The sequence below is a fragment of the Myodes glareolus genome, chromosome 7 (genome assembly GCF_982192425.1).
Source record: "Myodes glareolus chromosome 7, mMyoGla1.1, whole genome shotgun sequence".
Taxonomy (NCBI): Eukaryota; Metazoa; Chordata; class Mammalia; order Rodentia; family Cricetidae; genus Myodes; species Myodes glareolus.
Genome location: NC_142032.1, coordinates 34,730,509 through 34,757,929, shown reverse-complemented (window position 1 = coordinate 34,757,929; position 27,421 = coordinate 34,730,509). Strand labels below are relative to the sequence as shown.

The 27,421-nt window shown below is 42.5% G+C and overlaps 1 protein-coding gene across 2 annotated transcripts in view; it reads right to left on the bottom strand.

Moving 5' to 3' along the window:
• Pum3 (pumilio RNA binding family member 3) overlaps positions 1-27,067 on the bottom strand; it is a 34,280-nt gene extending 7,213 nt beyond the window's left edge. Inside the window, exons 1-15 of one of the 2 annotated variants that reach the window (XM_048438765.3) lie at positions 26,936-27,067; positions 23,922-24,013; positions 22,457-22,675; positions 20,153-20,288; positions 19,537-19,612; positions 19,008-19,101; positions 18,706-18,772; positions 17,468-17,642; positions 16,279-16,382; positions 15,106-15,184; positions 12,932-13,030; positions 12,101-12,154; positions 8,344-8,424; positions 2,512-2,654; positions 1,699-1,921 (exon numbers count right to left, since the gene is read on the bottom strand). In XM_048438765.3, the coding sequence (XP_048294722.3) occupies positions 1,699-1,921; positions 2,512-2,654; positions 8,344-8,424; positions 12,101-12,154; positions 12,932-13,030; positions 15,106-15,184; positions 16,279-16,382; positions 17,468-17,642; positions 18,706-18,772; positions 19,008-19,101; positions 19,537-19,612; positions 20,153-20,288; positions 22,457-22,675; positions 23,922-24,006 (1,635 nt within the window). In that variant the 5' untranslated portion in view covers positions 24,007-24,013; positions 26,936-27,067. Of the gene's footprint in view, positions 1-1,698; positions 1,922-2,511; positions 2,655-8,343; positions 8,425-12,100; positions 12,155-12,931; positions 13,031-15,105; positions 15,185-16,278; positions 16,383-17,467; positions 17,643-18,705; positions 18,773-19,007; positions 19,102-19,536; positions 19,613-20,152; positions 20,289-22,456; positions 22,676-23,921; positions 24,014-26,542; positions 26,690-26,935 lie in introns of those variants that run through there. The other variant, XM_048438764.3, reaches the window with a different exon arrangement.
• Between the last annotated feature and the right edge of the window lie 354 nt (positions 27,068-27,421).

Sequence of the window (27,421 nt, the reverse complement as noted above, 5' to 3'; positions counted from 1 at the left end):
GATTGGTCTGGAAGCAGACTGACTCAAACCAATTCTAGCAATGACATGGCAGGAAAGTCTGCCTGGAGACAGTCTTCCAGCCTTCAAGAAAGGGCCCCACTGCTCTCGCCTCCCTTCCTGCCTGAGAGCCTCTATGAGGAGATGCCGAGGCTGTGGAAGTTGGCTATGACTAGAACACAGCACATGGGAAGGTGGCAGGGAAGAGCTGAGCAGGGGAGGCAGACTCTGCCCAGTGCAGCAGCACCTCTGCATTGTGATGACTTCACGCAGCTACCACAGGCATCCATTATTTGCAGCCTCTGGACTACTGATCAGAACTAGATAGATTACTAGTTTCAAGTCCCTGGAACTGGACTAAAATGCAGATGTTAGCATTCAGCTAACACAAAGGTGTGCTTAAAAGTGACGTGCATGCTGTCTCTCTAATGGATTCCAAACTCTAAGGGCAGGGAGTATCTTTTTAAGCATTTCTGACAGATTTATTGCTTTTTCGATTAATGAATGAAAGGCTTAAAACTTGAACAGCTTACTTTATACCCTTGAGCAATGCCAGGGATCATAATGAAAGGTCACTCTATTTAGCACATAAAGGCTTTTCTGAGACTAGTGACAGCAGAGGTCAAAGCTTCAAAAACTGGTCATTCCCTAGAACCAGCTAGTTCTGAGCTCTGTGTGCTTACAAGCCAGCACAGGACAAAGGCCCTATGTGATCCGGCTTCTGCCTTCCTCTTGTTTGCTTGCTATTTAACTGGGAGTCTTGGGCTCAGTAGCTCTCCCTTCCTCTGGCTGCAGGCCACCCTCCCCACAGCCCACATGCTTCTTTCTACCACTCTTGGCTGAGCTGCTAACCCTTCAGGGTTCAGTGTGGCTTTTCTCTCTATTTCCAGGAAGGCTACCTGGGGACAAGGTGGGCCTTACACAACCCCACCGAACCCACAGTTGTCCTTCATAATTTTTGTAACTTAAATAATATTCAAACAGTGTGTCTTCCAAACGGCAAGCTTTTGGGGTGCTGGTTAGCACTTAATGTAATCAGTGACCTTAAGATGCAATGCAGAATCACACCATGCCCAAGAAAATACAAACAAGAGTGATCAGAATGAGCAAGAATATTGTTTGAGAGAGTCGCATCCAGCTCGGGCATGCCCTGGTCTCCATAGGCAGCAGAGGACAGATAACCTTGAGCTCTTATTCCTCCTGCCTCCCTCTCTCAAGTCTAAGGTTTGTAGGTATGCATCAAGCTGAACGGGTCTTTTTTTAATGAGTCAAAATCAGGCAAGATTTCATAGAGAACTTTGGGCCCCAGGATGAGTTATTAGCCTTTGTACTGATGAAGCACAGGCAAAAGAGAAAAGGATAGCATTTCACACTGCAGGAAGCAGCTGCTACAGTAAGCATGAACTATTCTGGAAATGTAATAAAGGGCCAGTCACAGATGTTTAAGAGTCATAGCGTGTGACTTCAGGCAGTATAGGATCACTGGATTTCTGAGAAGGACAAGAACTCCCACTATGGCGCTCTGGTCTGTTCGAATGTGCTACTGGCATTACTGTTAATTGAAGGACGTGGTCAATCGGTAGTAAAAAATTAACCAGACTAGCTTAATTCCCCATCAGTTAACACTCTGTAGTGCCCATGACTGCGGCTCTTGCAGGCCCCGTGGCTCTGCTGCTTGCACTATAATCAACTGTACATCACCTCTCCATCCTTGCCACCAGGATGCAGTTCTACAGCTGCCAAACTGGCAATGGCATCCATAGCAGGCTGAACATCTCCAGTAGCAGACGCCAGGATGTCAGACACCAACACACATGCAGACCTGTCCAGCACCACCTCTTGCGCATGTCCTTGCAGGTGGTTTAGCAAAGCTGGGGAGATGGATTCCAAGAGCTCACGCCGGCGGATGGCGGTGTCTTTCTTACTGTCGGAATATGATGAATGAGGTGGTAAGATAAATGGCAGATCTTGTTATCACAACCCTCTAAGAGCTCATCCCAACCTGGGGTACCCGCTACCGTAACTGTCTGTCCTGCTGAAGATGCAGACAGTGAGGGAGTGAAGGCTGCAGGCTGGGCATCTTTCCATTTTCATGATCTCAACACTGCCTCGCAAGGAACAAGACTTCAATAAAGGAAGCTGCTTTCTACATTACAGACAAACAAGGAACCCTCCCAAATCCAGCCAGTCTTAAACCAAGTAATGACATTAAAACACATGACGCCAGGAGCTTTGAAAGTAAAGCAAAACAAAAAATCAAACTACACACTTGAGTGCCTACTGGGTGCCAGGTCTGCTCAGGGGGTCCTTCAGTCTGACACTGCCATTTCCTTTCAAGGTATGGTCTGAGACTGTCAAACCCTCAGTCATTAACAGTGAACTCACCAAGAAGTTTTAGAGAAACAGAGGGAGAGAGGGATGAGTGCACAAAAATTACTTGGAGCATATGCCCCTCACAAAGAATCAAGCACCCGGGCAGAGGAACAAGGCACCAAGCTATCAGCCGCCAGTTACCTGTGTGCATTGCCATCACCCTTCTGCAGAAGCTCGATGATTTCTGGAACTGTGTGGGCGGGATCTCTGGGACTCAGCAAGTACAACAGGACTTTCCTCCCGTATTTGTCATTTACTATGCTGGGCAAGGAACTGATGATTTCCTATGTAATTAAAAAACAAAAAACACCCTTGCAGCGCCATTTACATTCTAAGTTCAGTTGGGATTTGATGGGAAGGAACAACACACCCTTGGCTATTTCCCTCAGGGCACTCACTAGCAAATGTGAAGTTCATTCTGACATATCTTATCAGAACATAGTTAATTATCTACTGTGGCTGTCATTAGTGAATAACCTGTTTGTATTAACTGATCAAACCCAAGGACTTTAAGAGCTTAGAAGAGCTACCTCCATTCCTGAGGAGGAGCATTTGGACTGTTGTTACTAAGGACAGCACCCGCTGTGATCGGAGTAGACAAGGGTCACTTTGCAGGAGCACTTTGTGTAGCTCGAGCCTTGATGTGGCACGTGACTCAGAACTTCCCTGCTGGGACAGGAGAGAAGAAGCTGCCCTGTGGAGCACAGAGCGGATACAGGCCGTTGGGCTGCTGCTGCTTATTCATAGCAAACGAAGGCTGTTTACTATAGTGAGAACCACAAACAGGTGACCTGGCGTCGGAGTGCACTCATCCACTAGCTGACTACTCCTGATCCCAACTGCAAAGCTGTCATATCCAAAGGAAGCATACACTCTCCTCTGAAAGGAAGAGGCTCTCTCAAAATGATATAAACTTGGGATTGTTATATTTTTTAAACAATTAAAAAAATGTTTTTAATGTGTGCACAGGTGTTGTCTACATCCATGTCTGTGCAAATCATGCATGTTGTACCCACAGGAGTCAGAAAGGGGTATCAGATCCCCTGCGATTAGAGTTACAGAGAATTCTGAGCTGATACGTAGGTTCTGGGTATTGGACCTGGGTCTTCTGGGAAAGTAGCCAGTGCTCTTAGCCATGGAGCAATGTCATTGCTCCAGTCCCCATTCCTTAAAAACGAAACCAAGCCAAACCAACCAACCAACCAACCAACCAAACTATTCATTACTAAATAGTGATTTTAGTAGTACACGGGGCTAAACTAAAGAGTCAGTCATCAACCACGACTCAGAATACAGTAAAACTCAGAATCTCATGTTTGTTGATAAAACCCCAGGCTTCCCTCGGCTTTCTGCACCAGTCCATATCCTTCTGATACCTAATGCCAGGAGCTCGCACTGGCTACTGAAATGGAACCAGACACTGCTTAGTGCTGAATGATCCCCTCATAAGTAGCTTCTAGAACTACAGCTGGCTCCTCATCCAGCTCTCTGAATTACCTCTGAATCCAAGGTCCCAGCATGATTTCCACACAAACGTGAAGGCTTTCAGAAATAGGTCTAACAATCTAAAACGCATCTATAATTTCAATCACACCAGAAAAATGCAGAATTCATTATAAGGTGTGGAGTTCTTTTCATTATCTCAAAGTAAACAAGTCTTAACGTAGCATTATTATCCATGCTTTTAATAGTGAGATGGTTAATGACTCCAACACAGGAACCTTTAGTATGCCCTCAAAGTAACCTGAACTGACAGCTTTCTCACGGCATAATGAAGAGTCACCACAGTGGACTCCACTGACAGGCCCCACACACAAGGACTACTTTCATGGCGCAGTCAGTGTGCACAACATCTATGCACAGACACATTCAGTTCATTTGCTCTGACCATGTCCAGGCTCCATAGCATTCTTAAGAGGGTCAGTAGTTCAAAACAAAGGTGCACACAGGAAACATGTACACATTTTCCATAAGGGCAGAAACAAGCAGCAGAAACTTGAGACTTGAGCCTGTAGTAAACACATTGCTATAATAGGACATATATGAGAATGATGAAATGTGACCTCTAGCTAAAATCTAGTAGAATAAGTTAAAAATAGATAGAAAGTTAAAAATAGATAGGAGAGACTTAAGTACTAGATAGTTGAGGGGAGGTTAGATCACTAGGAAGCCAAGTAGTGTAAAGACAGGACTTTATCCAGAGGCCACATTTTGGCTGCACTAAGGCCATGGTGTATTCTCTCCATTCTCGACCCCCTTCCTCTTTATTGAACACCCGTCTATCTCACTCATGCAAGCATCTGGTCTGTGGGCATTTCTGAGTTTGTGTCAGATCACAGAAAACTGCTAAAAAATGAATAAAAATAACCGAAGGAAAAAGTCAAGAAGGAGGGCAGACGTGGCTGAGAGAAGAGAACACTGCCTGGCATTTGGCCATAGGAAACAAAGAATGATCATCAGCCTATGATTTCAACCTGACATTTTGGTAAAACCAATTACTCTGAAGAGAACACCTAGCAACACTGGGTTTTCTTAGTGCCTGGGTGGGAAAGAGTCACAGTAAGTACTCTACTAGTTAGTGTTGACTATCAGTTTGGTACAACCTAGAATCATCTGAGAGAGTCTCACTGAGGAATTATCAAGAACAGGCTGACCTCCCAGCATGACTGTGGGTGAATCGTCTTGCCTGGCAACTGATGTAGGAAATCCCAGTTCATTGTGGGAAGCTCTATTCCCTAGGAAGGGGTACTGACCAGTATAAAGAAAACTCTAGCTAACAAGCAAGAATCCATGTGTTTACTCTGTCTGTTCACGACTGTGTATGAGATATTTAAGTGCCTGACCCTACTTCTCCATAATGAGGGTAAATTGTAAGCCAAATAAAACCTTCTTCCCCAAGGTTGTTGTTTTGTTTTTAAAGTTTCACAGCTACAGAAATGAAACCAGAATACCCATATATTGATAAGAATTCCATGGAATAGCAAAAGCCAACAGAAAGGAAAAACAGTTTCTGGGGTGTTCCTGTTTGTTACTGTTCATTTGCTTCTGGATTGCGGTGTTAGGGACTGGGTCAAGTCCCTCATGTGCTTTCGAGGTGCTCTGACCTGAACTACACGCCCACTCCTCCAGAAAGGGTTTGGCTTCTGTTTCCGTGATAGAGTCTTATGCACCCCAGGCTGATCTCAAAGCTGCTTTGTGACCAAGGATAAACTTGAACTTCCTATTCTCCTGCCTTCACCATCTAGTTTTTTCTTTTTTTAAAAAAAGATTTTATTTATGTATTTATATAGTATCCTGCCTATAGGCCAGAGAGGGCCCCAGATCTCATAATAGGTGGTTGTGAGCCACCATGTGGTTGCTGGGAATTGAACTCAGGACCTCTGGAAGAGCAATCAGTGCTCTTAACCGCTGAGCCATCTCTCCAGCCTGTCACCCTCTAGTTTTTAAGAGTATAAGAAATACTAATCACCACCACGAATATAAAAACTACAAACTTCAGTACATTCACTAGTGGACTACTAGTGGACCAGTCACTGAAAATAAACGAAACACACAAAGGGGGGAAAATTATGGTCTACAGGGCAAATCCTGTCTATGCTTACTTTCTACACACCCATCAAGCTAAGAATGTTTTTACTTTTCCTTCCTATTTTGCACTGCAAAGCATTCTTTAAAAGTATAAACAAGGCAAACCGTATATGGCCCATAAGGCCTCAAGTAATTACTATCTAGCTCTTCAAAATAAATAAATGAATAAATAAATAAATCTTACTATTGAGCCCAGGCTGGCCTCCAAATTCATGCCAATCCTCCAGATTTGTTGGCCCCTCAAGTGGTGGGATTATAGATGTGATCCATTACAATTAGCCAAATTCTAATGATTTGTGTCAAATGATAGAAGACTAAGTAGTTGGCATATTATTCTTAGTAACTTGAATTGTTTATTAAAGATATGGCATTTAAAATATGTATCAATACTTCTTCATTCTCAAACAGCAAATGACTAGGCACCCATCCCTTTCTTTAGTAAAGCTGCTATGAAACCAGCCAAAGCACATCAGAATAAATGGAATCGCTTCCTTTGGAAGTATGCTCATTCTGGAGAGGGAAGCAGGTGGGCGACAGCTGGAGTTTATTTTGAAAGGTCAAAAAAAGGTAGAGCTGACCAGGCTGAGATTCCCACTTGACATTCTGGGAAGCGTGGATACCCTGAATGGAGTGCTCGGCAATGCTCAACTTTACTGGTTGTTTTTAAAAAGCACCACAGCCAAATCCTGTGGTGGATGGGTGGGAACATGCAAGAGCAATGAACACATCACAACTTTATCACTAACTCTGGGGTTTAATGATACACAGAAAGGTGGAGCATTTGTCAGTGAGAGGCATGTTCACGAGAGCTGCCTCACGTTTGCCTTCAGGAATGTGGGTTCCACAGCCGTGGACCTCAAACAGATAAGTGCAAGAAACGAAAATGGCTTCAACAGCAACTTGAAGAGAGATAAATGGTTGGAAAGACTAACCCAGCAGATAAATCTGGCAAGTGCTGAAGAACGCTTGTTTCCCTTCAAATCCATTTGGAACAGTAAGGCACATTTTCGTTTTTGTGAAATATTACACAAAAGCAAACTTTCAATAGGCCAGCCAGTTTCCATTTTCACGAAACAGCTTTATTCATAGCCAATTCTACGGCCTCACATCTCTGTCACAGGAATGAAAACAATCACTATTGATTGGAGCCAAAAGGGTACTAAAGTCACAAGGAACATGTCAAAATATTCAGTCTGTGACACAAAATCTTGCCAACTTGTTTCTTCCCACAATCCCATTCCCCCCAAAGTCACCACCACTTCAAGAAGAGTCAGGAACAGAGCTGGAAGGTGGCAGCGGGGGCATGAGAAACCCGCAACTGGGATTTCCAGCTGCTGGCTGGGAAGCTTCCCCCTCCCCTCTTCTATTAGGGATAAACTCAGTGAACACTCAGCTACCCTCACCCCATCGAACTAGAGAGGCCACAGCACCCCCACCTGACCACAGGCTTTTCTCCATGGGCCCTGTAGGAACCTCACTTGTCAGTATGATTTCTCCAAGACTCCACATGCAAACACAAGGGTGCATGGGATTCTGGTGAACAATATGTGCTTGCAAAACTAATCAGTTTTAAAAACATTTCTAATATTGGTCATTGCTACCAATACTGCAATTTCTTGTCCCTAGTTTGGCAATCTCTCCCTTGTCCAACCAAAAACTTGTGCATACTACATAGAGGGAGGCTCCGAGAATCAGAATGAGAGCGGGAGGGTCAGAGAGAGAAGGAGACACCCAGTTGCCACAATGTCTACTTTGGTGCAGCTCTGACAAGAGTTCTGAAGTCAAGTGCAGGGATGAAGACATTTACTCAAGCATCACCACCTTCTGGTCACTGTATTAGACCTGAGTAACTGCTCAGTGGTAAGAAGGCAGCCAGGACGCCGACTTTAGCAGGAGCTTTGTTAAGCGGTGTCACAAGCACAGCTGAGTGGGTGTGAGGTGTTCTCTTCTCCACCAGCCTAGCCAAGCACACAGGGACAGATAAACTGGACAGTTGCGTGGAGGCCACTTGCCCACAGCAAGCGCATTAAATTGTAGAATCGCTAAACAAGGCAATCGCCAAATAATTACCAATCACATTCAAGCACTGCTTTGCTTAAAAAAAAAAAAATTCAAAGCAACCTTAATCCAAAGTCAGGTAGAAATATAAAGCCATGTTTTAACCATGGTCATTTTGGTCTTTAAAACAATTACTATCCAGTTACAAGGTTGGGATTCATACAGGAACAGAGCAAGTCTGTAAAATAAGACACAACTAAGGCAACTAAAGTCATAGTAAATATGGACAAAAAGCACAGGTCAAAGAGTTTATATAACAAGTGAAATTAAACTCCAACATTGGCCACTGGCCAATGTGACCAACTCCAGCCCATCCCAATTACTTACTGATATGATTATCTGCTTCACAAGCTTAGTATCATCAATACAATCAAATGCTGCCAGTAAAACCAAATGCGAGTATTGGCCCTGTAAGAATGGGGAGACAGACAAGGTTAAGAACAATTATATGGTGGACTGGTGAAAGGGCTCTTGTGGGTAAAGGCGCTTGCTGCCAAGCCTAATGACCCGAGAGAACAGACTTTCCAAAGTTGTCCTTTAACCTCCACATATGTGCCCAGCACCCATCTCCAACACAAAAACTAAACAACTTAATACAATAAAAAACTTAACAAGACAAAGTAACAGCAAATCTAGAAAGCCAGGTATGACAGCATATGCTTTTAATCCTGGCATCTCAGAGGCAGACAGATCTCTATGAGTTTGTGTGCTGCCTGGTCTATGCTATCATGACATAGAGATAAAAAAACAAAATTACAAAATTTTCCTCTTACACTCTCTACCCACAGAGCCTATACAATAGTCTGTCCAACCTTATGCAAACAAGGTAAGTCAATGAACTACCTAATTATTGAGATAAAGTTGATTTAGCAAAAAAGAAAAAAAAAACAGAAAAACATACTTGTCAAATAGGATGCAAAACCTTAGCAAACATCCAATTAATGAATTGCTACTTCAATATTTTAAATAAGACAATTAAATGAAAGGTTAATTGGGGGAGGAAGGCATGTGCATATAACTACATACAGAAACTATTCAAATTACCAAAAAAGAAATGGCTAATCTCAGAAAGATTTATATACACATACATAAACATACATTATAAAATATATACATACATTCATAAAATTATGAATATATACAGTTATAAATTTTCTGTGCATACACAGAAAATTCTAGAAGGCAAAACATAGTCACCCCGGGTCAAAGGACTACAATTATTTTATTGTATTTTGTCCAATTGCTTTTATTGTACATTGCTGAATTTCTTTGAAAATAGCTATAGAACAGGCACCAAAGCTACAGAGAAACACTGTCTCAAAATACAAATAAATAAATAAATAAATAAATAAAAAAAAATTAGCCGGGTAGTGATAGTGCATGCCTTTAATCCCAGCACTTGGGAGGCAGAGGCAGGTGGATCTCTGTGAGTTCAAGGCCAGCCTGGTCTACAAGAGCTAGTTCCAAGACAGGCTCCAAAGCTAGAGAAACCCTGTCTGGGGGGCGGGGGGGGGGGGAGAGAATAGCTATAGATATTTAAAACCAAATAGCGATGAAAACAAAACAAAACCTCAAACCACATACAAAAATTGGATAAGAGCTAGGTACTATGGTGCATCCCTGTAACTTATGATACCTTTAAGTATTTAATAGAGGGAGACCAGAAGACTTCTATATGTTCGAGAACATCTCAGTCTACACACTTGAGTTCTAGAGGCTACATGGTTGGTTTCTTCTTAAACAAACAGCAAAAATCCACAAGTTCCAAAACAAAGAAACAAACAAAAAAGAAACGCCCCTAGATCCACACACAACAAAAAGTGTGCCAACTATATACACCATAATGGCCCCAAGAAGTAGATAAAAATCACTGCTTGTAAGAGTAGAAAGGGGCACTCACAAACACACTGTGTCTACAATCACCTCTTTGAGTTGAACTTTTGGGGGAAAGCAGGCATCTTCACGCTGGCGCTGGTTAGAACGTAAAGTGGCTTTCTTCTTTGGAAAGCAACTGGCACCATTAATACAACATGCATGTATGTTCTCATCTAGCAATTTTAGCTCTAGGGATTCACCCTAGACATGCTTCCACATACATGCACAGACACATATAATAACTGATATATCTATCATACTGATAATTTAAGGACTCTAGAAACAATTCAAGATTCCAACAGAAAGGACCAGCTAAGCAAATCATGAGACTAAGTGAATCACGGTATAGCCATGCGATGGAACACTGTCAGGCAGGCACAGCACAACTAACTGCAAGCAAGGTACTTCTGTATGCATACAGATGTTGGCCCACAACTCAATTTAAAATGCAGATGCTGTAGTACCATCTTTTAAAGGCACCATCACACTGAACAAAGCGCAATGATCATCTCTACTGAAGTTCAGCAACCATCCCATATTAATTATAAAAGGGAGCAACAGGCAATCCCACAATCACATCTAGACACTGAACAATGCTTCTCTCAGGAGCCAAAACCCAGAAACCAGCAAACACCACCTTGATCTGACTGACACTTACAGACTACCACAAACACTCCACAATAATTCTGTTCAAGGCACTGAGACAGACCTAATGCGAGGCCTGAAAGGAAGTTTCGATAAAAATTTAAAGACTGGAATAATAAAATAAAAGTATAAAAGCCTCAAAACTGAACAATGACATCTGGAATTCTAAATAACTGACAGTTCAGAGTTCTGTTTGTTTACCTTCTCCCTCAGAGGTAATTCCTAAAGATGTCAGATTGCTAGGTTCTGTTACCACCACAATGCCAAACTCGGAAAGGATCTCAAAAAATGAATGGGCAATTACCTCATGTAATCAAAATTTAAAATAAAAAAAGTCTAATTTATTATTTAGAAAATAACTTACTAATACAGTTTAGATAGAACTTTCTATTAACAACCCATTTTTACTCAATTCCAAATTTAAGTATTTCAATTAAATGTCACACAAACTTAATTGTGAATAAAACATTCTTGTACATCACAAGCTGGAAAAAGACCACATTTCTCCTCCCAGAAGTTAGTGGCCTACCAAACAGTTGGACACTAACTCTTCCCATCATGCCCAGCCACAGAAGACCACCTGGTCCACACAGCATCTACCCTACCTGCGTCTGAACAACTGGCTGAAGTACGAATTTGACAAATCTAGTTGTTCTCATTGGATTTTTTTTAAAGGAAAAGGTTGAACAGAGAATAGTTTCCATTCACCAGTAATTGATAAATTTACTGAATTATATAATCAAAATCACATTAACTACCACATATAACCTAGGTTTAGCATTACCTTGCATTGCTAGCATGGAAAAATTGTTCGACATTTCAACACACAAACATTTCTATTATTAGGATGACGGTGTGGATGACAATGCACATGTATGTGGGTGAGACTGCCTGTGTATGCGTATGCAGAGCCAGGGCTCAACATTAAGTCCTTTATCCACTGCGCTGTTGCCCAGCTACAAACATCTTAGTTTAGAAAAGAAACAAGACAAACAACTACCAACAACAAACCTCTGGTATCTAATGCTAATCCTTCAACAGATTCCAAGGAGCTAAAATATTTAATAGCTCAACTTTTTCATGACCACACCATAAATTTATACCAAGAAAACAGACCATTTTTAATTTATGAAGGTTTTGGTGGTAGCAAAAACCAGTCTTAAGTTTCTGAACTACAACCTGACATTATTTAATTAGATAGCTAAGGCTTATATAAGCAGCAGTAATCCCACACTTAGTGAACAAAGCTGAAGACAGGTATAAAACAGGTACAAATGACCAGTCTTTATATACCACCACCAAACGGGGCCTAGGGTGTAGTGCACAGGCAGGGTACCTGCCTAGAACATATGAATTCCTTTGTTTGATCTCTAGCAAGACACACATACATACAAATAATTCATATGTAGAGAGAGAACCACAGTATGAACTCCATTTTGTTCAAATTAACCTTAAAAATGGGTAGAAAAAGATGCAATAAGCAAATGTAAACAATTTCCTGTAGTTTTCCGCTCTCCCGAATAGATACCGCTAGACTTTATGAACATGATTCTGTCGTACTTACGTTAGCCACTTTTTCAACGTAGGTCTTCATTGTTTTCACAATCACTTTCCTATCCTTAAAAAGAAAAAAGTGCCTCAATTTAAAATTGTAGATTAAGCTGACTGCAAAGTTAATATTTATGTAGTATTACATCTTCATCAGCATCATCTCTTTGTTAGTGAAAAAAAACAGTTTACGAAGCAGAATGGAAAACGGTGCGGGGTAAACCAAAACACCTATAAAGAATTATGTAATTTTTAGTTTATGTCAAGCCATTTTGGCACAAATATGAAACCATGAAATTCTAAGGCACAGGCAAACCTAGTGAAGTCACCTTTATAACTACCTCTCTTCCAATGTCTGATATGCCTTCAAGAATCTAACATACAGATGTATTAATATATGTTTGTGCAATACTTACATTTGCAGTAAGTGAATGGTAGATAAAACACAACTAACATTTAAAGTATGAACCATGAAAAATTCTATGATCTAGATGGATGTTCACCTTTTTCCTCAAAGTATTTAAACCACACAGGGACACACGTATGGTGTAGTTAATTATTAATTATCTCTGCTTTCCTCCCATTCTCAATATGACCATTAAATGAAGAGTAAAAGAACAGAACATGGGTCCCCTGAACCATGTGAGCTAAAGCTGAGTATAATTGTGTCACCTACCTGGGGGATTTCTTCCTAACTTTCAGTGAAGCCCCGGGAGGCCCTAAGATACAACTCCCAGAAGATGACACTTTTGTACAACTGGGAACCAAAGTTGTACAAAGTAAGACTAATGCCTACTGACTTAAGGCTTAAGCATCAAGTCCAGACTGCAGGTAAGCTCCAACTTACCTTGGGTGTACCATGCCACAAGCAGTGCATGGCCACTCTGGCGCCATCGTGTGTGTGGGCCAGGTATACCACTGCTTCCCGAATGGCTTCAATTAATTCCTAGAGAACAGCAAGGCAGAAAATGAAGAGGAACCCCGGGCAGTAAACACTGCAGGTTTCAGTCCTACAGCCAGCCTCTTTCTAGACACATTCTTTTCCAACAAACGCAGCTCATAGCGATTTCTAATAAACACCATAACCAATTTCCCCTTACATCTAGCTGTAAAGTACCCACAGGTGATGTGCGATGTGTTTCACCGAATACAGAACCAGCAGCTAGAGGCTGTGGTTCTAAGGCGTGTTTAACAGAACAGCTGGGAAAAGAATATGCTCTCCCACATGTGTCTTTAACAAACACAATCAAAACTCATTCTGACCGAAGTGTCTGTGGTTTAGTTTACCACAGGACTGGATCACCTCTACAGATCAGATGAATTGGGCACCAAAACACTTAAATAATATTTCTCAGCGAAATCTCTGTGCTAACATTTAACCTTTACTCAGAGATACCATTTTGTAAAAAGTGAAGGGGAAAAGCACAATTTAGTTTCATATTTCCAAAATCTGAGCACTCAGGATATAAATGAGCTCTGGAACCCAATCGCTATAGGGCTTCTGAATTAAAGTTTTCTATTGGGGGAACTTATCCAAAGTCTGCAAAGAAAAAAGGCTGCACTTCACCCTAAGGTACCGCCCGCTCCCAGGAAGAATCTCAAGACTAGATTTTGGGTCGCATACCTGAACTTCAGAATTTCTCCGAAAGTGCTCTACTATAAATAGGGTATGTAAATCCTAGCACCTCCCCTCAAGGCTAAGGGGATATTGTGGAAGGGTGGGTAGGAAGATTCTAGGAGACAGAAGGCAAACAGTCTTTGGACTGGACTCGACAGGACAGACCCATCTATGAACTAAAAGCAGCAGCTACTGCCAGTCAACATTCAGGCCGGGCACCCTGAGCTGAAGAGCTATTGACAGTTGATGGCTTATAGGGGAGGGAGACAATCCTTAATAGTATGGCCAGGAGATGGCCCTAAAACTGTGAATGTATGTGAGTTATTTAAAAAGAAAAAAAAAAAGGCAAGGAATTGGGGGCGTGGATCTGGGGGGAATGAGGATTAGTAAGATCGAAACACATGACATATACACATGAAATTCTCAAAGAACTAATAAAAAGCTACTGGGCTGGAAGGTAACTGGTGTGGGAGGTAACACAGGCTCCAATTGTGTTTCCAAGATCTCCAGAGAAGCCCTTGTTACTTTATGTCCACTCCAGATGTTTGCTATGACTGAATGCTGCCTTCCACTGTCACCAAAACACTCGCAGCACAAAAACTTCCAGATCCTGGGCTCTGTAGGGAAGCGGGAAGTGGGAAGTTCCTAGGAGAGCAAGTGCTGTTCTTCTGGTCACAAGGTTGGGGGGCTGGAGGGTGGGTAGGCTGCAGAGAAATTATTCTACATGCTAACTGGAGGGCTTCAAAATCTCCAGGAATGTGCACTAGGCATATGTTAAAAGAAATCAGATGTGTTACCTTAGTCAGCTCTCGTGATTAGAAAATGAGAACCAATGGACAGCAGGCCACAGCCGGATGAGACGAGCAAAGTTCGGGAAGTAAAGCATGAGTTCTCATTTGCATTCCCACTGCTGACTCCAAGGGCAGTGTAATTACCTTCACTGGTCCTCTGCCTACCATCAGGTAAGGTCCAGGCTTTCATGGGCCATTTAGTTTCACACTAAGTATCCTCCCTTAACCTTTTAAAGTGGGCGTTTTTTTTTTTTAATTTAAATTACTGGAACACCGAGGAATCCTCCAATGTAAGCTGTCCTTACATTACTGGAACACCGAGGAATCCTCCAATGTAAGCTGTCCTTACATTAGATTAGATTAGCTGGAGGACACTCTCTGGATTGTAACTAAAATGTAAAATTCAGAGCCACTAATAAAACTAGGGTCAATTCTATTCTTTTTCTGGGGGAGGGGGAGGCTGGAACTAGAGAGATTTAGCAGATTTGTACAGTGCATATTTACTGGGTTTCTAGGGAGAAAGGAACCGTGGTCTACAAAAGTGCCAAATCTCAAAAGTGTGTGCCACCACGCTGGTTTTACACTGATTCAAAGACAGAAGCCAGGACTTACTGATCGAAGTTTTGGGGGTGCATAGGTAAAAAAGTCCAAGAATACTTTATGAACCAGTGAGTGCTTAATCACAGCTTCCCTGCAAATGGAAGGAAAGACAATCAGATCTAGGGAAACAGCAACACAAAGACAGGTAACCTGAGATCATCTATACAAGTGAAATGGTTTTTACTAAATATAACTTGCTATAAATCAATTTTATCTTTCAGCAATACTAAGATGTTTAGTGTGGTTTAGTATCATCACGACTGAGAGCAGCATCTAAATTTCCAGGCTCTATGGCAAAATGATGCACTGGTCCCAGCGTGTTCTACCTCATCAGAACAAGGACAGCTGCAGTGTAACCCGCCTGCAGTACTGGACCCCTCATTAAAAATTCACAGGTAGACTCATTACTCGTGGCTATTTTCTGTCAAGCATTCTTCAGCATGTCTCAGAATCATAAGTAATTTCAGCAGCATACGATTTGAACAGACCACAGCAAAGCCACCAACAGCGACAACCCCTACCCATCTACACCCCAACAGAATGTGTGGTAAATACAGGAGCGCAGTGATCGCTGATGTTCAAGATCAAGAACATAGAAGTTCACATAAAACATGCAGACACACTACAGAAATGAACACCTCGATGAACAAGATGCACTCCTCTAACGACTTTGCAAATATTTTAACCTATTTCATCTTCATAAACCTTACAAATGATGTGGTATTTATCACTTCAGTTCCACAGATCTGGAAACCAGGCCCAGAGAGGTGAAGTTGTCCACGTACACACAGGATTAGGGGGTAAGGGGACATGACATCAGGAGTCACAGTCATCCTGCCTGGTCCCAGCAGCTCTGCTTTGCTCCCAACCATTTTGTAAGGTACCAAAGACATGGTGACAGCAAGCAGAAACTTGCAGCTTAAACAACCAACAGTGTAAACTATTTAACATACAAAGGCTCAGTCAAAGGTTTTATCACTTTAAAAGTTAGCCAATAAGATACAACATTAAGAAGAGCCACATCCACCTGCATCAGGAATAGTTTCAAACAAAATGTTTTATATTGTTATTTATGACAGATTATTAACAATGTGGAGGAAAAAAATGTCTTCTTTCTGGCAAGGATTCTGTAAAATGTGGCTCCTTCAAATACCTATTTCACTCTGCAATAAAACCCTGTCTTACTTTTGGGCCATGGGAGTCAGAATCTGCTTCATCTCATCCATAATAAGCTCCAGCTTTCCCGGCTGCACCTCCAGCACCTTGTCCAGAGTTGGGTGATCTGCAGACTGAAACAGAACAATAACCAAACGTCTCCCAATGTCATCACTTCCGGACAAGCAAGAACCAGAGCCATGTTAAAACAAGTTTAAAGTAATTTTGTGATGTTTTCCATTTCTAGAGTGAATGCCCACAGAATAACTCCTCGTGATCTGATTCCCTGCCTATACATCTGCCAGTGTGTGAGCATGCCTGTGGAGGAACGGCTCTAGCCATGGAAATAAAACCTGGTGACACGTAAGACTCCCAAATAAAACAACAAAGTATTTATAGATGATCCATACGATCCTTCGGTATATTTTAAACCATCTCAAGGCTACTTACATGACATAACAAAACATAAATGCTCGACAAATAGTTATACTATGTCGTTTACAGAACAATAAGAACATAATCGTACATATCCAGTACAGACATACACTTTTCATTTCTTCCCCCTTTGGTTTCTCAATAGAGGTTTCTCTGTGTAGCCCTGGCTGTCCTGGAACTTGCTTTGTAAAACAGGCTGGCCTCGAACTCACAGAGATCCACCTGCCTCTGCCTCCCAAATACGGTGATTAAAGGTGTGCGCCACCACCACCCAGCCATGTCCCAAGGTTTGAAATAGGTCCTCCAGCAGTACTAGTCCCATCACTGGTTGGTCTCAGAATCAACTTCTGTATTCCAGGTTCCTAGAACCCTCCCTCTCCAGATCCAATCCAGACAAAGGGAAGGCAAAACCGGAAAGAAACACGAGACAGTCACAAGAGGAGGTGCAGTGCCCCTCGGCCAGGGCTGGCTTCGGAGCAGCTGTACCGCTCTGCTCACTACAGCTGTCTTTGATCTCACTCTGACTGCAGGGAGAGACTGCTGAAGCATCATGTACACAGCTGGAAGCAATAAAAATGGACCGATCTAAAGACAGCATTCTGAGCGAGAAAGCATGGAGCGACCACTTGCTCCCTACTGCAAGGATATAATCCAAGAGAACAAAAATACGAAAACTCCTGGAGGACTGGCCTGGTTAAAATAAGCGTCTCACATACAGGACATTGAAACTTAATGACCACACAGAAAAATGAACACACGGGGTAAGAACTTCTAGAAAGGGCACCTTGTAAAGCTGAAACGTGTTCCCATAGAGCTCTTCTGTCAGCATGTTCCTCTGTTCCAAAATGGCCTTGTCATTGTATGCATACTCCACGATGGCCGAGGCCTCCGAGTGCCGCAGCATCTTCCTCACGTGACCTTTAAAACTTCTGATTATCTCTGCTATCTGAGGTTTACTCCTAAAGTCAATAGGCACAGGGAAAAAGTAAGTAACAGGAGAAGGCTGGGCGACAATACAGCCACGCTTACTTCTCCAAAGGCCAACTCATCAGTATTGGTGTCAGAGGGAAGTTCTCCTATGTGGGAAGGCTTGTGAGTGGGCAAAATAAACTCCATGCATTTTAAGGCTTTAGAAGACAAGTAGGCTGTAAACCTTGGTGAGAAAGCCCGGCTCTGCTGACCAGTTCAATGAGCCAAGCAGGCTTTTCCTTAATTTATTATGGGCAACACTGGAGCTTGAACTGAGGACTTCATGCATGCAAGGCAAATGCTCTATCACTAAGCTACAGCCCCAAGCCTATGGTCTTATAACTTCTCTGTGCCTCAGCTTCTTCATTCACAAAATGGGAGCGCAGCTGTTGTGAGAACTGGATGGACTAAGATGCATCAAGAACAGTGACCAGCACGCAGAAGGTGCCTGGTCGTTCCTTAAACGAGCCCACAAGCGAAGTTAGGAAAGGACAGTCAAGGAGGCAAACAGAAATAAACTACTATTTTCTTAAAAAAAAAAAAAAAAAAAAGATTTATTCTAAAGCATTTGAGCAGCTAATAATAGTCAGGAATGGTTAGGAAAAAATGTTATGTTATCAATTGCCTGTCACCTATTTTTTTGCTGCTATCACGTTCTGCTCCATCTCACACCCGAAAGGCTGGTCTAGCTAAGGACCAACAGCATGCCATTAGTGAAATCATCCTTGACACGTGCTGACACAATGACCCGCCGCAGAGTCTGTTCATCCATCCCTCTCAACTTTCTACCCCCTGAATACTAGTAATTCAAGTTAATTATTCCAGTGCTTTGTTCTTTAACTTAAATATACAAAACAGAACCTTAACAATGGAGAAGGCAGCACTGTGATTTTAGTTGGTTCAGTTATTATTATTATTATTATTTTAAGGTGTGGTGCTCTAGGAAGACCACAAGGCAATTACAAAGACCAGAGATTTTAAAGTAGCATTTGGGCAACAATGAGTCTACAAAACCAAAAGCCAAGGGAAAAATTACACTTTATACCAACTTACCCATACATGAGAAATTTCTTGACAATATTCCTGGAATATTTGGCTTTACTTAGTTCAACCAAGTCACCTGGTGGAGAAAACAAAACAACCCAATGACCTGGCTTCTTTACTTCAGTTCTCCAGGAAAAAAATAAATAAATAAAAATAAACACACACACATGATTCTGGAACACAGCTCACTCTACTTGGCCCACACAAAGAAACAGAGCAACGAAAACAGTCTTACAGAAAATAGGGAACTACTCTCTAAAATATTCTTTAGCATTACAATTTTGTCACAAACTATAAAAATATAACAATACCTTGCAATTCTTCAAAAGCTTGCTTCCTCTGCTCTTCATTCCCGTACTGGATGAAGCACTGGATCACGCGTGTTGAGTCATGTGCAAAGGCAATCTGTAGGCAAACAGTTGGGACTTTCTAGACTCAAGCTGTCTGAACCAGCTTGTTTCTACTAGTTACACTATTTCTTACAACGTACACTTTTTTCATCTTAAACTGCACTCGCCTGCTTGAGACAGAGGTAAGTTAATTATGTAGTGTACTACTGTCTGGCTTTGCTTCCTATCACATTTCATAGCTGAAATAAATGCAAGAGACAGAAAAGTCTATTGCCTTTGAAATTCCAGTCCTAATTGAAAGTACACTCACAAGGACTACAAGGACTGTGCTTTCATGGCCTTTAAGGTTGCCAGGCACTGACGTGGGGCAGACCAGTCCTGAAGTGCTGCCGCACTGGTAACCATAACCAAATACACAGGACAAGCTTCCCCGAGAGCCGAGAACCCGGGATCTCTTTAAGAGTTGGAACCGCAAGCACAGCATACTCACAGTTTTGATTTTCCCTTGGATCAGCTTCTGCAAGTCACTCATCAGCTTCACTCTCTTTCCCTTGTCACAGTCCTTCCTGCAGAGGAAGCGCAGCTGAAGCTACTTGAAACACGAAAACCAAATTGCATGCAATCCATGTTCACCAGTTCAGGGTGGTTTCTCTGACATTAAAATTATTATTCTGGAGCAGCCAGACAAAAGTAATCTTCTCAGAGGCAGAAACTCATCTCACAAGGTATAATTTAATGCATCAATCTAAATCTTAACAGCCAGAACCTCAGAAGTAAAGAAAAATAATAAAACAATCTAAGATAGCAAACATCTCAAAACCTAGCTGATAAGGGATTGTCCTTCATTTTCTGAGAAATCTTCAGGAGAGCTATCAAATCCATTTGACTCCCGTCATTTCCATAAAGCTATCTGACACTATCCTAATAACTGCACACATTTCTGCACTTGGCAGACACCCACACTGCTGCCGGGACAGGGGCTGAGCACGCATCAAAGGAACCAGGTGCTGTCTTTGATGTTTAGGACGCCTGCCTGCTTACAGGGCAAACCTCAGTGTTTTCCTAGTCTTGGCCAGACTAATAGCAGCACTGTTAAGTGCCAGTACCTTCTCAAGCTCTCCCAAATGTGCTTCGCTCGAACCACGATGTCATAGTTGGTCTTATCACTGAGCTGCCTGCTCTGCTTCAGCTCCTTCTTCTTCTTTTTGAAGTCATCCCATTTGGGTTTCTTGGCTGCTGATTCTAGAATTAGATTCAGAGCATTTAACATTCCAAATACTATACATGAATATAAATTTAGTACAGAGGGCGGTCACCAGGTCCAATGTTCTAGAAGTCACAAGGGGAAGATATAAGCTGGTGGTGAGGCTCAGTGGTAGAGCACTCGCATGTACAAGGCTCCTCGTTCAATACAAACATCAAAAATAAAATCAAAAGTAAAACGTCACCGTTCTGAGAGCTGTCGTGCATTAGAGTGTGAGGTAGGTAAGTCTTTGTTCACTCCCTCCATGCTTTGTTCACTCACCACACATTAAATCATTCACCCAAGACCACCTGGGGCTAGAAACATGATACAAATCCAGGGACAACCTACAGTTGTCTTTCACTCATGACAATACATAGCAAGCTTCTACAGATTGATAACAGAAACATTGAGTATCTACCTATTTCTGCACCTTTGAAATTTAATTATATCAATTAAACAGTAATAAACAGTAACAAAACCAACATGATAAATGAAATATATCACTAAAGTATTATTTACATGAATATCTCCCTCCAAATCCTTTGGAATTTAGTTATTTCTATATATTTCCCTATTTATGATTACAAAGTTCACTCACTGCAAAAAACAAAACAATAAGAAAGTAAACTGAGTCATACCAAAAGATAGGTATAAATACCAACTATTTCTTCTTGCCACTTTCCTTCTGTTTTAATCTTTAAAATGCAAGAATCTATATTTAACATTATTACATTCTCTGCATTCCCCATTAAACTACCAGACAAGCTACAAAAGGAGGGAAAAGAGAAACCTAGAACAAATACTGGGCCTGGGGAAAGGAAGAAAAAACCTGAAAACAAGAGGAAAAACCCGACAAAACAGAGCAGGGACGGCAATGGGGAAAGGTCTTGGAGACACTGAGAAACAACGAAATCCCCATTCCTCTCCTGACCTCACGCACGCTGTCCCTCCCACAGCAGGCAATCCTTAGGCAAACTCAAGTCTAAGGAGCAGACTGGAAGGCTAGATAGAAAATGTGCCAGGCAGTAATCTTGGCAGACAGGTAGGGAGCACTGTAAGACTACACACCGTATTAGGGAAATAAACCGAGAACCCACAATGGGACAGGATGGAACGTGCAGGTCAGCATGAAGGAGCTACTCGCTGGAAACCAATACGGGACAAGGCATAATGGGGCACGTTGTACAACTGAGCGAATGCTGGTGAGAAGTGAGTCCATGGATATCGTGATAGAGAGAAAGAGAAACCCCAGGAACAATTCCCATCAGGGAGCAATTTGTCCTGAAGGAATGGAATGGCGGAATCTACCAGGGGCATGCCGCACATCCACAACTACTGCGGCATGGGAACCATCAGACGAGCTGATGGCCTGGTCGAGGCCCCATGAGAGGCGATTCTACAGAGCTCTTAATTCAGCACGGCTGACACTTGAGCTGGAGAACTGTGTCTTAAGGCCAGCTTCTATGACTAGTTCACTGATTTTAAAACTACCGATCCCCCAATACAGTGAATGAAAGTTAGCTGGACATGACAGTGCACACAGGCAGATCTGTGAATTCAAAGCCAGCCTGGTCTACCAGGTGAGTTCCCCGCCACCCAGAGCTACACAGTGAGGCAGTGTCTTAAAAAAAGGAAAAAAGGTAACTATCTGATGAGTGAACAAGTCAACTCAGTTTGGCATTCAGAAAAGAATGCTTTAAGTTCCCTGCAAAAGAAACAATTTAAGTTAAATACCTGATTGCCTGGCTAAAGAAAGATTTCTAAGCACGAGAAAGTTCCAAACATTTTGGATTCATTTTTACGAGTGTTTTGCTTGCATGCATGTGCGTGCCCCATGAGTGTGCTAGGTGCCGGAGGTCAGAAGAGAACACTGAAAACGTTGAACTGGAGTTATGGATGGCTGTGAGGTGCCATGTAGGTGCTAGGAAACAAACCCGGGTCCTGTGCAAGTACAGGTGCTCCTAACTGCTGAGCCAGCTCACCAGCACCAGAATGAGAGATTTCAGGAAGCATTAATTTCAGCGCCCCCGTACTTCCTTCCACTCCAAAACGCTGCTTTCTAGGAGCAAGGACAGGCAGCCTCCGACACAGCAGAGGACCTGGGCACCCAGGTCCAGTCACTGGCCCGGGAAGGCTTCTGCGAAGACTCTAGAGCTATACTTACCATCGCTTTTACCATCTGGTTGGAATTTCCTCTTCTTGTTGAATTTATTTGGCTTCTGGAATTTGTCCTTCGGTCCTTTGCCCCCCTGTGGCTTGTTCTTGAACTGCTTCACACCCTTTTTGCTAGGTTTGGTGGCGCCTTTCTCAAAGTTCTTAGATGTGACTTTAGGCCCGCCTTCCTTCCCAGCTTTCCTCGGGACGGTCTTTGAAGAACTGGAATCTAGTGATGACGATGGGTTCATATTAGTTCACTGATTATGATCCTAAAGCTCTGGTATCCATTCAACTGTATGCTGCAGAGAACCACATGCTTTTCAATGCAGCCAACAGCCTTACTCTCAAATATACATTAACCCTTTTGAATAAATTGGTATTTAAATAATCAAATCAAAATTAAGAAAAACTTTCTGATCATAAAATTGAATAGGCTAAGCAGGGCAGTGGTGGCTCACACCTTTAATCCCAGCACTCCGGAGGCAGAGGCAGGCAGATCTCTGTGAGTTCAAGGTCAGCCTGGTTTACAGAGTGAGTTCCAGGACAGCCAGGGTGAAACAGAGAAACTGTGTCTCAAACCCCTACCCAAAACAAAACAAAACAAAACAAAACTGTATAGGTTAGTCATATAAACTTTGGAAAGTAGAGGAATTAATAATAAACTATAGTTTGCCTCCTAGAAATAAACACTATTGTTAGCATGGCATATTTCTGCAGTTTTAAGCATATGCTAGACAAAATATTATGTACCTTTCCATTTTGTCTTATTAGCCCTACCATCAATATTTGAATTAAAATCTCAATGATCAATAAGAGTTCAGATAAGAACAAAATGAACAGTTACTGAAATTAAAAAAGCATATCATAGAAATGAATTCCAATGTATTTCTGGAAATGTCTAATTTTGAGAAAAAAATAAAAGCCTATAATAAAAGTATTTGGCTAAAATTTTTAGTCTAAAAGCTTATACACATCTAACAAGTAGGATGACAATAACAATAGCTTTGCCTTAAGACCATTACACGGGAAAGCGGAAGACTGCCTAGGACACAGTTATCTCTGTGTGCCTGGATTCTTCTACTCTGCAATACTGACCCCTGATGGAGTAACAGAGACATTACCGTTTGGGATTCAGAAGGCAAAAGCTGAGTGGACGCCCCAGCCCCAGCTCCTCAAACATTAAAATGCAACGCACAGTGAATGAACGAGAATATGAGGAGGCCACATACATTGCTGACACAAAGAATCTCTTACAAACAAAACACTCCTCAATCATTCTGGCGATTTCTTAAAAGCTGGAATTCCACAAGGAACAGGTTATCTTGTGGGCAGTAGCGGTGACTTCCTTCCACCATGTTTACTGCAATTCCAGCCCATGAAGAGAAGGCACCAGCTACAAACCATGCACCCCCTCAACCATATCTTTAAAGAAATCAGCACATGGGAAGCACACGTGAGGCAAGCTCTCTTACCACTGTTTTTATGAAATCTATTCTTTCCTTGTGCTGTCTTTGGCCTCTGTCCCGTGAATTTTTTCTTCTCTTTGATTTCCATCATAGTAAGTCTGGAAAACCAAAACCAAAACCAACAACAGTCATGAATTAGTGCAGCATATAATACAGTCCTTGAGCTTAGATCAAGTATAAACCATTCAGGCATAGCCTCGGGGTTCTCAAGTCCACCAAGTACACGCGTACCTCTAAGACATTAAAACGGAGGGTGGAAGAGACACCAACACAAGAACTCAGGACATGTACACACCCTGGCTAGTGTGTGACACACCTGGAGGCAACACCGAAGCATCAGCACTGGCTAAATATAGATCACTTTAAGGATAAATAATACTGTCTGCAACTTTAACCTGGGAGGGCTTGCTGATGAGTCATGGCAATGCTGCCACTTGATCTCTTGGGCATCACTTTACAAGGTCAAGAATCAGCAAGAGGATGTATTTAGCACATCTTGCAACTTAATGAAAGAAAATCCAATAAAGCTAAAACAAAGGCGACTGGACAACTGTTTGAGAGGCAGCTGGATGACTGGCTGACCTCCAAGTCACACTGAACTATTTAGTATTTACTGGGAGGGACATGCCCAAGGGGTCACCTGTTGGGTCCAGTGGCCTATCATTGAGCATAGGTAAAGCAACAGCCCTCAGCAACCGACAAGCTTTGCAAGCAGAACTCGTGTGGATACAAAGGCAAACGCCACCGGGCTCATGTCTACATTCTGAAATGTCTATACGCTCACCCACTTCTAAATGACCGTAAGGGTCACCTGCAGGAAGTCCTAGACAGCGTTTCCAGATTAGACATTTCCATTCACGAATTAATTTCTTGCTAGATATGTTCACACACCTGCAATTTTAGCTTGAAGAGACTGAGGCAGAAGGATCACTGTGAGTTCAAGGTCACCATGGCAACATAAACTGGAGGCCAGTCTGGGATACACAGTGAGATATACTGTTTCAAAACTCAAAACAAAACATGATTAATTCCTCAGGACACTAGAATGTCTTGGGAAGAAAAAAAAGCAGGATGCCAGGTTAAAATATTTGAGGTACAGTAAGTTAAACAGCAATACTCATCAAATAAGAAAAGATTTTCCAAGTTCTTAATTTGCTACTATGAACTACCCACTGGAAAACAAAGACTGAAATATACAAGACTTTCCAAACCTAGTTGAAGCAGGAAACACTGGAACATTGCTCTGGGTTCAATGCCCAGAACTGCATAAAAGGGTATAGTGTTGTGTGTCTACAATTCCAGCACTGGAGCCACTCAGTATCCCATGACATTTTAAATCCTAGTCATGTTGTCACTTGGCAAAATAAATTCACAGTTGCATTTCTGCATGCAGGTTTCATGCAGGTACCACATGCTAACCAACTGTGTCACTGGCCCTCACATACAGGTGTCTAACTATACCTTCATTTACACACTAAGCCTGCATATTTTATTTTAAAACAACGTGTCTTACAGAAGAGTTAAAAAGATAAAGAGCCTATAGATCATTTACCCAGTTTCCCCTATTGTTAACATATGACATTGTAATGAAACTCTGAAAATTAACAGTAGTATAACAAGGTTTATTTGGATATCAATTTTCCTATTCATGTCTTCTTCCTATTCCAACATGCAGTTAAGCAAGCCACCATGCCTCCTCTGTATTTTGCAGGTTATGTCCCCTTTGAGATTAAGATTTTTATTATTAAGCCAGGCAGTGGTGGCACAGGTCTTTAATCCCAGCACTCTAGAGGCAGAGGTGGGCGGATCCCTGTGAGTTCAAGGCCAGCCAGGTCTACAGAGTGAGTTCCAAGACAAGCTCCAAAGCTACAGAGAAACCCTGTCTCGTTAAAAAAAAAAACATCATTAGATTGAGGTTATTTTTGGTGTGTGTGTGTTAGCAAAGAAGTACTGTTCTCACAGCACCAAAGGAAATGTAGCAGTCATGATTTCCTCCTGAAGTTAACCTTGATCCACTCAGACAATATTTACCAAGTTTCTTCACTATCAAATTAAATGCTGGCTAACCCAAACGCAAAGACAAGCAAAGTAGGTTTACTTTCTAGACCTACAGACCTGTGTACTCGGACACTGGTTGATTATGCACATAACTGGCACCTTACACTTAAAACACAATTCTCTGCATTCCCACTGCAAACTAGCCCAACGGCAGCGCATCTCTTTCTCTCCCTGCCCATTCTTACCGTAGCCAATGGGCCATCATATATTTTAGTGCTCAAAGAGAAAACCCGAGCATTGCCCCTGATATTTACTTCTCTCTGTGTTAATCATCTTGCAATTCCCTTAAATACCTTTATCTCCACTACCAATACTCAATACAATCATTAAAAAATCTCCTTATCGAACTTGCAAATTAAGTATCTTTTTTGTCTTTAAGAAAATCAAGGCCTGTCACGAGCCTTCTCCCGCCTTTTTCTAAGAACCTTTCAACATTGTATATGCTTAGGAACATAAAGAACAATGCTTCCCATTACACGAGAATATAGAAACGACACCATGGCCTCCAAACTCTTACCCTTCCCTTTATCCTGTCCGCGGTACTCCTAACTCAGACCTCCGGGACTTACCCCATAGCCCTAGCTTACAACACTCTTGTCTCCCATCATGCTTTAGGTAACAGTTTAAGGATCACTTCTTCGGTTTTTCCTGCACTGCTCCTATGGACAGAGTCTGTCACAGAACGGGCAGGGTGACCGTGACCCGCACCGGCCGGGGTTTGAAAGTGAAGCTCGTTTCCCTAGCTCTGCACTAAGCAACGTAACTGAGAAGGTTTAACCCCTGCCCTCGCCAGGCTCCCGCCAATCCCCCAAACCCGAGCCATAAAAGCCGGCGGGGACGCGGCGGTGGTGGCGGATCGGAACTGGTCCGCTCTCCCACGACCCCGCAAACTCTCCCCGCTTCAGAGCGGCCGGTGGGAACTTGCACCGCACCGCCTGCATCACCCTTCCCGCAGCACTCACCATACACGTGGGGCAGAAGCTCGCAGTCAGCCACTTTCCGCTGCTTCCGCTTCCGTGTTTTGCCCCGCCCCGGGTCCTCTGTGTTCTTCCGCCTCGGTGCTTGGGGTCAAGAGACGGAGCGTGAGAGGAAATACGAAGTTCGTAGTTTCTATTGGTCCACCTTCGCCACACCTCCTATGCTGTACTGCGTGAGTTTTGGCCCTTGAAGGGATCCGTCCAGGGGAAGATCATTCGTTGGCGCGGGAAAGTGACGTTTGAGCCTGCGGATTCTGGGAAAGCCTCAGGTTCTCGCGAGGGTCGCCCAGTTAACTCTGGCATAGTTTCGGGTAGCTCGTCTTTTGGAGTGTGTAGGTCTGCATCTCTGTTTTCTCCTGAGGGATAAAAGCTCTCCCGGAGTCGGTTCTGGTGTAATCCTGTTAACAACCCCATGTTTCCCATATTCCCCACCCTCTCTTTGAATCTCTGGGCAAATTAATCGGTCCCTCG